This window comes from Dendropsophus ebraccatus, chromosome 6 (assembly GCF_027789765.1).
Source record: "Dendropsophus ebraccatus isolate aDenEbr1 chromosome 6, aDenEbr1.pat, whole genome shotgun sequence".
In the NCBI taxonomy this organism is placed as follows: domain Eukaryota; kingdom Metazoa; phylum Chordata; class Amphibia; order Anura; family Hylidae; genus Dendropsophus; species Dendropsophus ebraccatus.
Window position 1 is genome coordinate 33,114,859 of NC_091459.1, and position 15,552 is coordinate 33,130,410.

Consider the following 15,552-nt stretch of genomic DNA (forward strand, 5'->3'; position numbering starts at 1 on the left):
AGAGTTCTGATGCGGGCGCATCCATGCGCGCCCATATCAGAACTCCCTACTGCACGCTATGAAGCTTGCGGCTGGAGCCACTCGCTGAATAGTGTGCACTGACATGGTTTTCTACGGCCGCTATTCACTAAAAAGCATCCGGATGCAGAAAACTGACATGTCAGTTGTTTCCGATGCCGCTAGGGGTCCCGGCCGGAGCGTATACTATGTGCAAACACTCCGCCCGGGATCCCATAGACACCCGGCCAGGGTATTTTCTCGTATTAACTACGGCCATTGTTGCAATCAGCAACAACGGCCATAGAAATACGAAAAAATACGTTGTGTGAACATAGCCTAATTGTGTAAGGGTCCTTTTACATGCCAAGGACGCAAAGCCTTCAGAAGGCCCCATTAATTGCATGGCCAGGACGCATGAACGATCACTGTATTATTTGGGCGGCCATTTAAACGTCACCTGCTTACACAGTGAGATGTGTGGCCCATAGCAATAACACAAAAGATTAGATCATCCGAAGATCAGGCGTTTTCCCCGTCTTTGGCGGATCACTGACACTTTTAACGATTATCGGCTGAAGAAACGATTCTCAGCAATGCTTCTTGTCAATAATCGACCCGTGTAAAAGGACCTCTAAAGAAATCCAATGTGGCTCTTTCTAAGGGAAATCAGCAATTGTAAACTGGGAATATTGACACTACACATACATACTCCTAATCTATCAATACTATTCGATGATAAGATACTCTCATTAACACCTGCAAGTGTTATTGTACATATACAAATAGTGCCTAATAATCTCTTACCTGTGATAACCCCAGATGGACTGAAGCCGTCTCGGAGATATACATGATTTTCCCATCAGGTGCCACCACAAAGATGAAACCATCTAAGGTCTAAGCAGGAGAAAATAAAATGATCAGAAAAAAAGCGGAATCTGAAGAAGGAGTCTGGCAATTTTAAATATGATTTACATCTTGAAAGCACTTGGGTGGTCAGATGTCCCTTCACCTCTAGTTTAAACATCTCATTGTTGAATCAAACATGGTCTACAACAAGAGAGTGCTGTATGGGAAATGGGTTTAATCTTCTGTTGTTTAACATTTCAGATGCTTATCACCTGTAAACACTGGGAAGATATCTGACTCTCAGCAGGGAAAGTGGCTTTAAGCTACTACAATGCAGAAATCGACTTTACAGACTGTTCTGCCTCTCACTTCACTAGTATCTGATAAATAGTTTATACAAGTAACAACAGGGGATTAGATATGTATTTTCCTAAACACAACAATCATTCATTCCATTACAAGTTCTTTTCTTTCTTTTTTTTATTCAGTAACAACATGGAAGGCAGGAACTCCTGGCTTTACGGGAGAAGCGGTAATCTAAATAGAAAACTATAAAACCAACCTACATTTCAACTGATTTTAGATGGCAATAAAGTACGAAATACACGTATTATATATAGAAAAAAAGAGATTGTAGAGGGCACTCACCATTAAAAATTCCAAACTTTATTCAAAAATCTTCATTTAAAACGTCATGGCAGGACAAGCATGGGGATGTACGCCAACTCCTTCGGAGTTGGCATACATCCCCATGCTCATCCTGCCATGACGTTTTAGATGAAGATTTTTGAATAAAGTTTGGAATTTTTAATGGTGAGTGCCCTCTACAATCTCTTTTTTTCTATATTGACTACAGTGGACTGCATTTCCAGTAGAAGTGAGCACCCCATAATTTAATGACGAACTCACATCCATATTACAATCGTCTGTGGAAATAGAGAATGGAAAAAAATGACAAAGTAGTACCAGTGACTGTTTCCCCTGTTTGATAAATACACGTATTATGCCTCCCTAATACAGTAACCTAATATTAACACGGCATTTAGTCGAGGGCATTGTAGGAGCAAGTAAAACACATAGGAGTTTATAAGTTACACGCCATGGTCATTAAGTGTTCACTGAAAGGTCTGCGTTCTTTAATCATTAATCGGGAGAAGCAGTTTCCCTGTATGTTCTACCTGTAAAAGATGAGATCCCAGTTCTCGACCAACATTATCCAAGGAACTAGGTCTGCTGGAATGGCCCCAGGCTTCTCCGAGTCCTGTATGTGTAAACAAACAGAAGAATTGGTGAGAAAGCTAGATGTGGACTCCTGGACCAGAGGTCATCTGCTACATTATCTCACTGCAAACAGCAGCTTTTCACTCCAAGCACAATGCATCTCAAATACCCCGAAACATGGACACAAAGCAAAGACCGACTGTTGTAAAAAGTGTATACATAAATAAAATGAACAGTGGAATGGGTGCAGGACAAATACAACTGTAAGGATCCAAGAAACCAACTTACATTAGCTTTCATTGTGAAATCCCCCCCCCCCCCCTTAATATGAAAGTGGGGGGACTGGTAATTATAATAGGATATGGTCATATATAATGGTAGGGCCCTGTCTCTAAATTATTCACAATCCTTTTTAATACATATGAGTAAATTTATAACAGGTTAAACAAGTGGGTTACAGAAGAGAGGGTTTAATGCTCCTGAATCCAATGAAATGCTGTGATCTACAGACATATAGTAAAAGTTCATAGATAATATATAACAAATTATAATTGAGTAGAACAATTGTGATAGCAAAGACAGATAGATAGATCAATCGATAGATAGATAGATAGATAGATAGATAGATAGATAGATACATAGATACATAGACACATAAATAGATAGATAATACATAACAAATTACAAATGAATAGAACAATGGTGATAGTATTGATAGATCCATAAATAAAAAATAATAATAGGGATGGATAGATCAATAGATTCTATTCCATAGATGCAAGTAGTTGACATTTATATTTATACAGTCGTAAACATACAAATAAATTTTATATTTTATCAAACTTTTCTTGTACTTCCAAAACATAGCAGTCTATTGTTAGCAAATGTGAAATATACTATAAAAAAAAACTATTGTCCCTGCATGAGGAACTGCAGGGTAGTTGTAGGGCATTACGGCTAAAGTAGTATTCCTCCCTTAAGTGAGAGATTCCCCCCTTGTCTTTTGAGGGGGTTTTACTGGTAAATCCTTACCATATTTTTATATACTTAAATAAGCTGACCATATGTACTCTTAAACTTCTCCTCTCAAGGTTAAACTGATTTACTATTTTAATTCGAGATGAGCAAATTTACAGTAGCAACAGAGTGATGCGCTATGAAAAACAATCTTAAATCATTCACCCTATTACACAGGACGATGATCGTTACTTACGGTCGTTCTCGTCCTTTCTTGGCTGATAGACCAGGGAACGAGCGAACGACGCGTTATTACACCGAACGATGTTCGAACTATTTGTGAACGTTCAACGATAAAAATAAATCCAGATTCTATCAAACGATCAATGATTTCTCGTTGTTCATTTAATCGTTGCCTGCTATTGCTTGACACAAATATCCGAACGATGTAACGATTTTTTTGAACGATAATCATCCCGTGTAACAGGGCCCTTAAATATCCTGCTGGCCTTTTGATATTGCATGCTGTTCTGTGGTCTATGCTCTAAGAGTGCATCCAAATCCTTCACTTTAGTCTCTCCTAGTTATAATTCATTTAGGCCAGGCCTCCCATCCCATGGACCCGAGTTCATCTGAATGGTCTGCCCCTTTAAGCAGTAGTAAGCCCGATATGGTGCCGTGCAAGGACACGCCGATCAGCTAGATTGTATTTACTTCCCTATTATTAGTTTCAGTTAAAGGGGACATTGTTTCCATACATATCCGTATAAGCTGCTGCAAGGTAAAGCTATTGATCCCTCTTTGTATATATCAGGCAGATACATGTGCAGACATAGCAAGATACGGGAAACGTCAGGGCCGATTTTCAATGTGAAAAGTCATTTACTGCCGCTTCTAATACTACTAGTTTGTGCACCGATGCACATATATTTCTTTGTTTCATAACCTTTGGATACTAACAACACAGAACTGTGTCAAACCATTCCTAACCTGTTATGGGCAATGAGCGGAACTGATTGTTCAAGATATAGATATAGACCTAATGATAGTCGTAAAGCTTGTCTTTGACTACAAGGTGGGATAATACAATAGAACAATGACACGCTTTAAATGAGTGTCACTGCATAAACATTGTAACAGGACATAGTAAAGATTATGTATAAATCTTTACACATCAAACTAAATAGAGTCAGAAAAATGGTGAACAAATATTTAATTAAAAATAAAAAGCACGCAGCTAAGCAGTCTCTAAGTCTAAGGATGCCAACATACAGTGTGTACGCAGGTCACTTCAGGATAGTTCTGTCACCTAACTCCACCAGTTAAAGTTACACATGAGTTTTGTGATGTACACTGCAGATTTGGGGTATGTTCACACAACATAATATTTCAGTAAAGAACAGACACTGTTTGCAATGGAATCAGTGTCCGTTCTTTACTGCAGAGGCAGCATTACATTGAAGTCAATGCAATGTCGCCTGCTGTGTTCACACATTGTTATGTTAACACCCGTTCTTTAGAACGGTTGTTAAAATAATGTACCTGCCTATTATTTCCGGAAGCTGTCCAGTGAACAGCGTCTGGAAATAATGGTTGTTCACACAATGTAATCTGCGGTGTGGCCGTACTTTACATTGAAGCGAATGGCTAATTGATTTGCGGGCACACCCAACGGTGCCAGCAAATCAATAGTAAAAAAAGAACATTCCTGCAACGGATACAGAGGTGTACATGCCCGGCATCCGGCAGTTGCTATGCAATGGACGCTGTTAAACGTTGTGTGAACATAGCCTTAGGGTCAAAGTAAAAAATAATATGGTAAATAAAATTTATACAAACATATCAAATAAAAAGTCCTACATTCATCCAAAGATCACACACAGAAAATAATTTAGGAAAATATTCAGGATATTTATAAAAAAAATAAAAAATTGTAAGATCATCATTTCAAACACCGATCTAAAAACCACTGATTAAAAAAAAACAAAAAAACACTGATCTAAAGGCCTCCTCCACATTCATTTAGTAGTCCGGCTCAGTAGCAAATTCCCATTCATTTGAATAGGACAGTTCAAACTATCCAGTGTTTAATCTGGATCGGCGGACATGAAGGACACAAGTAAGCATTCTTGCTTCCGGCGTCTCCAACAACTGATAATTAACGGAAAAAAAGGATTGGACACCCATTTCTGGTAAAAGAAGAATGTTGGACGACCTGATGTATGTGAATACATGCCCCCTAGTACATTTTTTTCTTGCATAAATTATATCAAATCAGCCAGGTATTAAGCCCCTATTACACAGCCCCTATTACACAGGGTGACTGGAGGAGCAAACGAGCACTGTCAGCGCTTGTTTGCTCCTCGTTCCCTGCCGCCGCTATTACGCATGGCGTCGGCGAGCGGGTGAGTACAGGGGGGCCACGGGGAGCTGCGGGGGGGGCTGCCCGGGTGATCGCTAGATCGTCTGGGTAGCCCATAGCTGAAACTGGGTATGACTTAGGCCATGTTCTCATGGCAATTTTCAGCAGCCGTTATTAGATACTCAAAATAATGATTAACGATTTGGCATCCGGTGGTACATTTTTCTTAATTGTTTTCTTAATTTTTCTTAAATGTTATGCCATGCTATGACACTTTAAAAAATTTGCTAATATCTTAAATAAACACGGGCATACCAGCCATTAGCAGTAGCCATTTATGGTGATAATCACTTTTTTAAATTTCTTCAGAAGAATATTTGCTAAAATATATTATTATTATTATTATTATTTTAAATTATATTATATTATTATTTATAATTTTTAATTGTATCTATCTATGTGTATATATATATATATATATATATATTTATTATTATTATTAATATTATTATTATTATACAACCACACCAAAATAATATTTGGCTATGATACCACAACATCTTTTTAAGGTAAATACCGGCTGTTGCTTGTAAAATAACGTTATAACGGCGGCCGTAAATAATGATCATTATTTTAAAAAATGCAGTTTTTTTATCTAAAAAATACACTACTGTATAGTGAATACATTGAGCAAATTACATTAGCTAATTTATTTGGGGGCAAATATGAAAATTTTTTAAAGTCTATTGTCAAAATATTAACTTTCGAATAATAATAATAATAATAATAATAATAAATGTGTTTCCAAAAATTTGATAAAACAGCATGTCCTCACTGACTTAGTTCACAACTTACATTTCTTGTCAACACTGAAAGTTAAGCAGTTTTCTCCAAACTTGGCTTTTATGGAGGGCGTCATACATGTGGGCAGTGTCAGTGGATGTTTGAATATTGATAAAAAATAGAAGTAGTAATAATAGGAACAATACTTTTTCCACTATTACTATAGACTTACTTAATAACCTTTCAATTAAGCCTGATACTGTTTCAGTTGTTACCTATTGTCTTGCTGCCAGTAATGTAGCCATCATGTAGTTTAGTACAGAAGATTTAAAATTAATAAAATGTTTAATGTAAATATTATTTTCTTTTTCTAATTTAACGAATATAACATGTTAATAATTTTTTCATGTTTTGTTATTTTGTATTGAAAACAATTAAAAACAATAAAAACCGAAATAGAAATTGTTACAAAATGTGACTTATTCTACAAGTTTACCGCATACAAAATGACATTGTCTTTTACTTCTTGTTATATATTATTATTTCAGTTCATTGTTATTAGTATATCATCTTATAATATATCCAATCATGAGAATATCAGATTATGAAAGATAAAATTAATACCAGAAGATATTTAGTACCCTACAAAGTTACACATACCACTGTCATTCAGAGTTTACTGAGATTGCTGCATATAATTTTTTACATATTGTTTGGCGAACACTTCTATATTTTGCAAAGTATTGTGTTTGGAGAACATCCCGCTTCTGTTTTTTTTTTTACTTCTCCGTTTACACATACAATTTATTTTAACTATGTTAATTTCTTTCCAAAATGTTTTAAATTTTTTTTATAAATATTATTGGAAGTATCTGTTCATAATTTAACTTAGATCAATTTTCTGTATAACTTTTCATCTCCACAATTCTAAATAGAAAACAAAAGGTTTAAATCATTATGCTAAAATAGTAAGCATGTGTTCAAAGGAAATAGTTTGTACCGCTACAAAACAATTCAATGATATGAGCAATAACTGTTTCTATCTGATATAGTACAAACCAGAGTCTCCAATCACCCAAAGTATTAAATACCTGAAACAGCATTTCAGCATTTCAATAAATGGTCTGATCTGATGTTCAGTTTCCATTGCTTTTCAAAACATAGAAACATAGAAGATTGTTGGCAGAAAAAGACCACTGGGTCCATCTAGTCTGCCCTTTTAGTATTTCCTTTCTTATTATCTTAGGATAGATATATGTTTATCCCAGGCAGGTTTAAATTCTGTTATTGTAGATTTACCAACCAGATCTGCTGGAAGTTTGTTTCAAGTATCTACTACTCTTTCAGTAAAATAATATTTTCTCACATTGCTTCTGATCTTTCCCCCAGATAACCTCTCACTGTGTCCTCTTGTTTTTGAGCTCAGTTATTTTTACTAAAAACACTTCCCTCCTGAACCTTATTTAGTCCTTTAACATACTTAACCCCTAGACGACCCTGGACGTAGGGTTACGTCATGGAAGTCTGTCCCCAGACGACCCATGACGTAACCTTACGTCCTGGGTGTTTTTCCCGCTATGAAGCGCGCTCCGGAGCGGAGCGCGCTTCATAGCAGGTGGGGGCCGGCTGCAATCAGCAGCCGGGACCTCACCGGTAATGACACGCTGCAGCGATCGCGCGATGACACGCTGGCGCGACCGCGGCGTTTAAGTGTAAGTGACAGGGGGAGTCCCCTGTCACGTACCGATCAGGACCCCCGCAGTGTGACTGCGGGGGTCACGATCGTTGAAACGGACTGCTGGAGGTCTCTTACCTGCCTCCATGCGGTCCGATCGGCGATCTGCTACACTAAGCCTGCACAGGCAGGCTCAATGAGCAGATCGCCGATAACACTGATCAATGCTATGCCTATGGCATAGCATTCATCAGTGTAGAAATCAAAGTAATGTATGTACAAGTCCCCCAAAGGGACTTCAAAAGTGTAAAAAAAAAAAAGTTTAAAACACTAACACACTACCCCAAAACAAGTCTAAATCACCCCCCTTTCCCATTATATAAATAAAACATATAAAAATGAATAAATAGATAAACATATAATATACCGTAGCGTGCGTAATTGTCCGATCTATTAAAATATAACAAGCGTCATTGCGACCGGTAAACGGCGTACACGAAAAGAGGGGAAAAAGTGCGCAGATTACCGATTTTATGTTACATTATATATTAAAAAAATCAATAAAAAGTGATCAAAACGTCCGATCTTCACAAATATGGTATTAATAAAAACTAGAGATCATGGCGGAAAAAATGACACCCCATACAGCCCCGTAGGTGAAAAAATAAAACCGTTATAAGCGTCACAATAGGCCCATTTTATTAATATTTAATTGCCAAAAAAAAGGATTTCATAAAAAAATATATATAACATTAGAGAATCTGTGTAACCTGCATATGGTTGTGTTCGGACCTATAGAATAATTGTATCATGTCGCTTTTACCATATAGTGCATTACGTAGACACAGGAACCCCCCAAACGTTACCATATTGCATTCTTTCTTACGATTTCACCTTTTTATATCTTCATAAATAATATATTTGGAATTCTATCATACATGTTATGGTAAAATGAATGACGCCATTACAAAGTACAACTATTCCTGTAAAAAACAAGCACTTACATGGCTTGTAGATAGAAAACTGAGAGTGCTAGAGCTCTTAAAAGGGGAGGAGGGAAAAACGAAAGCACTAAGATCAAAATTTGCACGGTCCACTGGGTCATTTTGGGCCTGGTCCTCAAAGGGTTAAAGGTTTCAATCATGTGCCGCCTTTCCCTTCTTTCCTCCAGACTATACAGATTATGTGTATGTCAATTCACAAAAAAGTAACTCAATTACAGATTGAGGCTACGCTGAAACACTGTCTATTAACATTATTATTATTATTATTATTATTATTATTATGATTATGATTATTATTACATCTGGTTAAGGTGCTGAGATCTGAGTTATCTCTGAGCCTGCCCACTGCAGCAGTGTTTTTTGATAGGTCAGAATAGTGGATCGATTACACCTTTAAATGCTGTAATATTGTATCTAAATGTTTACCTCTTTATCAAAATCTTATTATTACTATTATTGATCTTCATTAGGAATCATTAGGGAACAATACACAGCACACAGTCTTCAAAAACAAGTCTGTATACTACAGTAATAGAAAAAAGCGGTTTCTTCTCTAGTTAATGATTAAGACTGCTAAACATTACCAATACCTTCCATCTCAGAACTGCCGAGCTACACAGCTACTGAAAGTGAACAAGATCATTTGCAATCTCATATGTATAAACCAGTCAATGCAGGCAAATTATTGTGTAATTTAGATACAACATTTATGAAGATGTCTCCAGCAAGTCAATATATCATTATGTGTCATGAGCTCGACATTGGGAGAGGGGTTGATCTTAATGATGAACTTTTGTTAAGAGTTTTTTTTTTTTTTTTTATTCTCAAGAACATAGGAAGTCTTAGCTGCTGGACCATCCGCCAATGTGGGTTCTATTCCATGCGATGAATTTCTTCCTGGAAAACCCCTTCTAGTATTGTACAGTTCTAATTTCCAAACCGGCACAATGAGGATCAGTGACCTACAGGTTTCTGGTTACTGATAATATTAGTCATATAGGGAGCGTATTGAATTTCCAAGATAAATGCCTGACAGTAATCATTATAAAAACAAACGTGTATGTATGACACCCACAGGTCAACCAAAATACTGGAATTAGGGATGGTCCGAACCTGCCGAGGTTCGGGTTCGTACGAACCCTGACTCTCGGCAATGATTCCCGCTGTCTTAAACCTCCGTGGAGAGGCTGGATACAGTGGGAGGACAGCCTGGAAAACCGGGATACAGCCACAGCCACCCTCTCCACGGAGGTTTAAGACAGTGGGAATCATTGCCGAGAGTCTGGGTTTGTACGAAGCCGAACCTCGGCAGGTTCGGACCATCCCTAACTGGAATCATTGGAGTCTGGCATAGAATTATGTGAAAATTTAGACAAATACAGAAAATAATGCAGATGCTTTTTTTTTTGCATAGAACGTTCCGTTATCAGTGTAGCACACCACAGAAATATATATAGAGGATCAGGGACTCCAATCTATTGATAGACTCCCTGCTCCTGTAGGTATTGTGCGGTACTGAGCAGAGATTAACATGTGCGTTATCCCTCACTGTACTGTACTGTAGACTTGTCTGAATCACACCATCAAGCTAGCACTAAGCTGGTGTGACAGCTGCACTGACACATTGTGGCACCTTGATGTCACTCCTCCGTAATGTATCTGTAATGCCAGAGGGGTAAGGAGATTGAATCTAAAAGTGTCTGCCGCCAACACCACACATTAGCAGTAGGGGCCCAATTACATGGAAAGATTATCATGCGGACTGAATCAAATTTAAGCAACGTGTGTATGCAGGCAACGATCAAACGGCCAATGAAAATTTGTTTGCATGTTGTTGATCGCATCTTTTGAGCTGACCATAAAATCATTGTTAATCGTTCGCTAATCGACCCCAAATCTTTCGTTGTATGTACACATAGGGAGAGATTTATCAAATTGCCGTAAAGTAGAACTTGCTCAGTTGCCCCTAGCAACCAATCAGATACCACTTTTAAAACCTCTCAGATTCTTTGGAAAATGAAAGGTGGAATCTGATTGGTTGCTAGGGGCAACTAAGACAGTTTCACTTTACACCATGTTTAATAAATCTCCCACATAGTTCATTCATAATTACAATCGTTCGTATACTAGAGTGTACAAACTATTGCAGTTACGATCATACCATCATTCCATGTATTATGGTGAATGATTTCAGGTCCTTCCCAAAAGCCTCGTTTGCAATTTATCGCTAATCGGAGAAAACAAAAAAACGATTTGTCTAATGGGACACTGGCACATGGTTGACAAAAGGAGTATTTTACTTATGCAAGAAACGTGACATATTACTTTATACCAGGTTCTAAAAGGCTTTCTGGACTTTTTTGATGGAGTTTATTAATTTTATTAAGCACTTTATATATACAGACAAAAATAAAAGGAAATGAGAAAAAAAGGTACAATACATTTTTTTGAAACTTTATTTAGATTTTCTAAACTGTCTCTGTGTACAGAACGTCTATCATACCTACTAACTTCTCAGGGAAACATCACAACCTCAGCTGTAAGAAACCTGTAACTGCTATAGTGCCATAAGAAACATGTTGTAGTATCAATGTATAGGCTATGTCCACACAACGTTTCAGCTCCGTTTAAAATTACGTCTGTCATTTTGAGGCTAAAATAACGGATGTCATTTAGCTGTCTGGCCTCCCCTTATTATTCTATTACATTATTCTAGTTGGGGTTACTAATTGGCCTTTGGTGGTGGCTTCATTGAAAAGTCCATTGAATTTAATAGTAAAAACGGAGAAAGAACAAAAACTGTGTGTGAACAATTAATAAAAAACGGCCGCTGTTTGCAAAAGACGTCCGAAAATAATGATCATGTTCATTATTTTGACGTCTGCGGTAAAAACGTCCATTATTCAATACATTGTGTGCATTGGACGTCCGTCTTTCCATTGACTTCAATGCATTGCCATTGCAGTCAGTTAAATCGCGGCAATAGCGTCCGTTTTTTAAATAGCAAAATCGTCCGCCTTTTCTCTATTTTTGACTTTGTGTGAACATAGCCGCATTGTGCAATAATTCAACAACTGGGGTGAGCGGTATGTGCAGTTGAGAGATAGCACCCACGTCCCACACAGTCAGTAGTGTGTCCTTAGTATACCTCTATCGCTCTATTCCTGTATAGCTGCATCGCCACAAACTAAAATAAGGAGTCAGACGCTGGCACTCAGTACAACGTGCATGGCTGTGTGACTGTCCTCAGTGCTGTGTCACGGCCATTCCACTGAGCTGAGACTGACAAAGCAACAGTCTGGAGGCACAATAGAAGCGGCAGCCTGGGTTGATAGCTCTATAAAATGCTTATTTATAAGTCTGTAACAAATCTTTATTCATCTCACTACAACACTTCTGAGGGGATAAAGGCTGAATCATGAGAGGTGGTCTGGTCTCCTGTCCCTTTCAATACATTCACATGGGCTTATCCTACAGAGGCTCCCAATAGCCCTATCCAAACATGCTTCTTTTAACATTGCCATCTGCCTCCTACCTTCTTCTCCAGCTTACCACTATTATCTCCAGCCCTTTCTCTATCCCTGCCCCCTACCAATCTGATCCTCTATTTGCTGGACAGACCACCTATCCAGATGCTCTACGCTAGTACATGGTAACTTCCCTTAGGGCCCTATTCCACGGACGAACAGCTAACGATTTAACGACAAACGAGAAATTGTTGGTAGCTTGATCGAATTTGAACTATTTTTATCATTGATCGTTTGCACATCGTACGGTGTAACAAGGCGTCATTCAGTCGTTTGCAGTAGCAACGACAGGACGACCCCAAGGACGATTATAAGTAATGATCATCAATCCGTGTAATTGGGTGGACGGTTTCAGGTCGTTCGCCATAGCGGCCGTTTGAGATCGTTTATAGTCCAAAAATCGCTTTGTGGAATAGGACCCTTACAGTACTAGGAGAAGGATGGGTGTGTGATCTGCCAACCTTCTTACAGAAGTGATACAATGACTATGGTTCTATATAGTAATCAGGATACATACGGCATTAGTTCTATATAGTAATCAGGATACATACGGCATTAGTTCTATATAGTAATCAGGATACATACGGCATTAGTTCTATATAGTAATCAGGATACATACGGCAATAGTTCTATATAGTATTTAGAATACATATGGCAATAGTTCTATATAGTAATCAGGATACATACGGCAATAGTTCTATATGGTAATCAGGATACATATGGCAATAGTTCTATATAGTAATCAGGATACATACGGCAATAGTTCTATATGGTAATCAGGATACATATGGCAATAGTTCTATATAGTAATCAGGATACATATGGCAATAGTTCTATATAGTAATCAGGATACATATGGAAATAGTTCTATATAGTAATCAGGATACATATGGCAATAGTTCTATATAGTAATCAGGATACATACGGCAATAGTTCTATATAGTAATCAGGATACATACGGGAACAGTTCTATATAGTAATCAGGATACGTACGGGAACAGTTCTATATAGTAATCAGGATACGTACGGCAATAGTTCTATATAGTAATCAGGATACATATGGCAATAGTTCTATATAGTAATCAGGATACGTACGGCAATAGTTCTATATAGTAATCAGGATACGTACGGCAATAGTTCTATATAGTAATCAGGATACATACGGCAATAGTTCTATATAGTAATCAGGATACATACGGCAATAGTTCTATATAGTAATCAGGATACATATGGCAATAGTTCTATATAGTAATCAGGATACATACGGAAATGGTTCTATATAGTAATCAGGATACATACGGAAATGGTTCTATATAGTAATCAGGATACATACGGCAATAATTCTATATAGTAATCAGGATACATACGGCAATAATTCTATATAGTATTTAGGATACATATAGCAATAATTCTATATAGTAATGAGGATACATACGGCAATAATTCTATATGGTATTTAGGATACCTATGGCAATAGTTCTATATAGTAATCAGGATACATATGGCATTAGTTCTATATAGTAATCAGGATACATATGGCAATTGTTCTATATAGTATTTAGGATACATACAGCAATATAAGTCAGGGACCATAGTTGCTCATTAATCTTAGGTTAGGAAAAGTCAGTCCTGTAACTCTGCGGACAGGAAATGAAGAGAAAGCTCGGTGTTAATCTGTAACCAGGTCACAGTAGAATTTAACACCAACTTTTCGCCATCAATTCTTCACACAGAGTTGCCTTTCATTTATACGGCTTTGTCATATCAGACAATGATAACAATGGGGACAGTAATGGAAGCCTGATTTCTTATACAGTACACTCTCTTACATGATATGATGTACATGCAGCTCCTCACTAGCCTGCACACTTCACAGATTTTCCCTTCTATACTGTGATTTTTGCACTTGACCTACCGCAGTGGCAAATTCTGCAAATCCTTTGATTAAGTCTCTTTAAAAAATAAATGGAAACTGGCCGCCCCTTTCATCAGGATTACACTGAAAACTAGATCTAAAGATCCCTAGTAACATGGAGAGGCTACAGGAATAATGAGCTACAAATAGAATCAAGCAGCTTACTAAAGGGGAGGGGGGATACTCAATAATCACTACCCCTTCCCCTTATTAGCCCTATTAGGAGTGAAGCCCCACAGCTTCTGCCTCCTTTATGATAGATAGATAGATAGATAGATAGATAGATAGATAGATAGATAGGAGATAGATAGATAGATAGATAGATAGATAGATAGATAGGAGATAGATAGATAGATAGATAGATAGATAGATAGATGATAGATAGATAGATAGATAGATAATAGGAGATAGATAATAGATAGATAGATAGATAGATAGATAGATAGATAGATAGATAGATAGATAGACAGATAGATAGGAGATAGATGATAGATAGATAGATAGATAGATAGATAGATAGATAGATAATAGGAGATAGATAACGGATAGAAAGATATGAAAGAGATATGATAGATAGATAGATAGATAGATAGATAGATAGATAGATAGATAGTAGATAGAAAGATATGAGAGAGAGAGGGAGAGAGATAGATAGATAGATAGATAGATAGATAGATAGATAGATAATATGAGATAGATAGATAGATAGATAGATAGATAGATAGATAGATAATATGAGATAGATAGATAGATAATATGAGATAGATGCATATTGCACTCTCTAGTATACAGTAGCAGGGTGCAGCCATGTTAATGCATCCCTTGTAAATACAGCGTGACCCTCGGATTACCTCGATGGACTGGCTTCACAGACTCAGTAATTTCCTGAAAATGAGATTTCGATTTATAAAACAAAAAAGCAATTAGTAACCAAATGAGGCGGAGCAGATCCAGTGAAATTGGCCTAATCCCAGAGGCATCATTTGGGCCAGGTCTTGGAGAATGAGCGAGCCCGGCTGCTTTGTGCAGTAGGGAAATTGCTGCAGCTACTTTATCAAGGCCAATATATATCTCATCCCAAGTCACTAACCCTTGGAAGGCAATTCATTAGGATCTCATAGACACTCGCATCTACAGCATACTGCTGATCCTACAGCTTCTATAGCTGCAATATCACACATACATATATAGATCGGTGTACAACATATACGCTGAAACATACAACCTTTGGCTCTTATTGAACTACAAGCACAAGCATAGCA

General features: G+C 37.4%; 1 protein-coding gene across 1 annotated transcript in view; it reads right to left on the reverse strand.

Moving 5' to 3' along the window:
• SIM1 (SIM bHLH transcription factor 1) overlaps positions 1-15,552 on the reverse strand; it is an 87,709-nt gene that overhangs the window by 52,684 nt on the left and 19,473 nt on the right. The window contains exons 2-3 of the mRNA XM_069973609.1: positions 2,025-2,107; positions 805-894 (exon numbers count right to left, since the gene is read on the reverse strand). Coding sequence (XP_069829710.1) covers positions 805-894; positions 2,025-2,107 — 173 coding nt within the window. The remainder of the gene's footprint in view (positions 1-804; positions 895-2,024; positions 2,108-15,552) is intronic.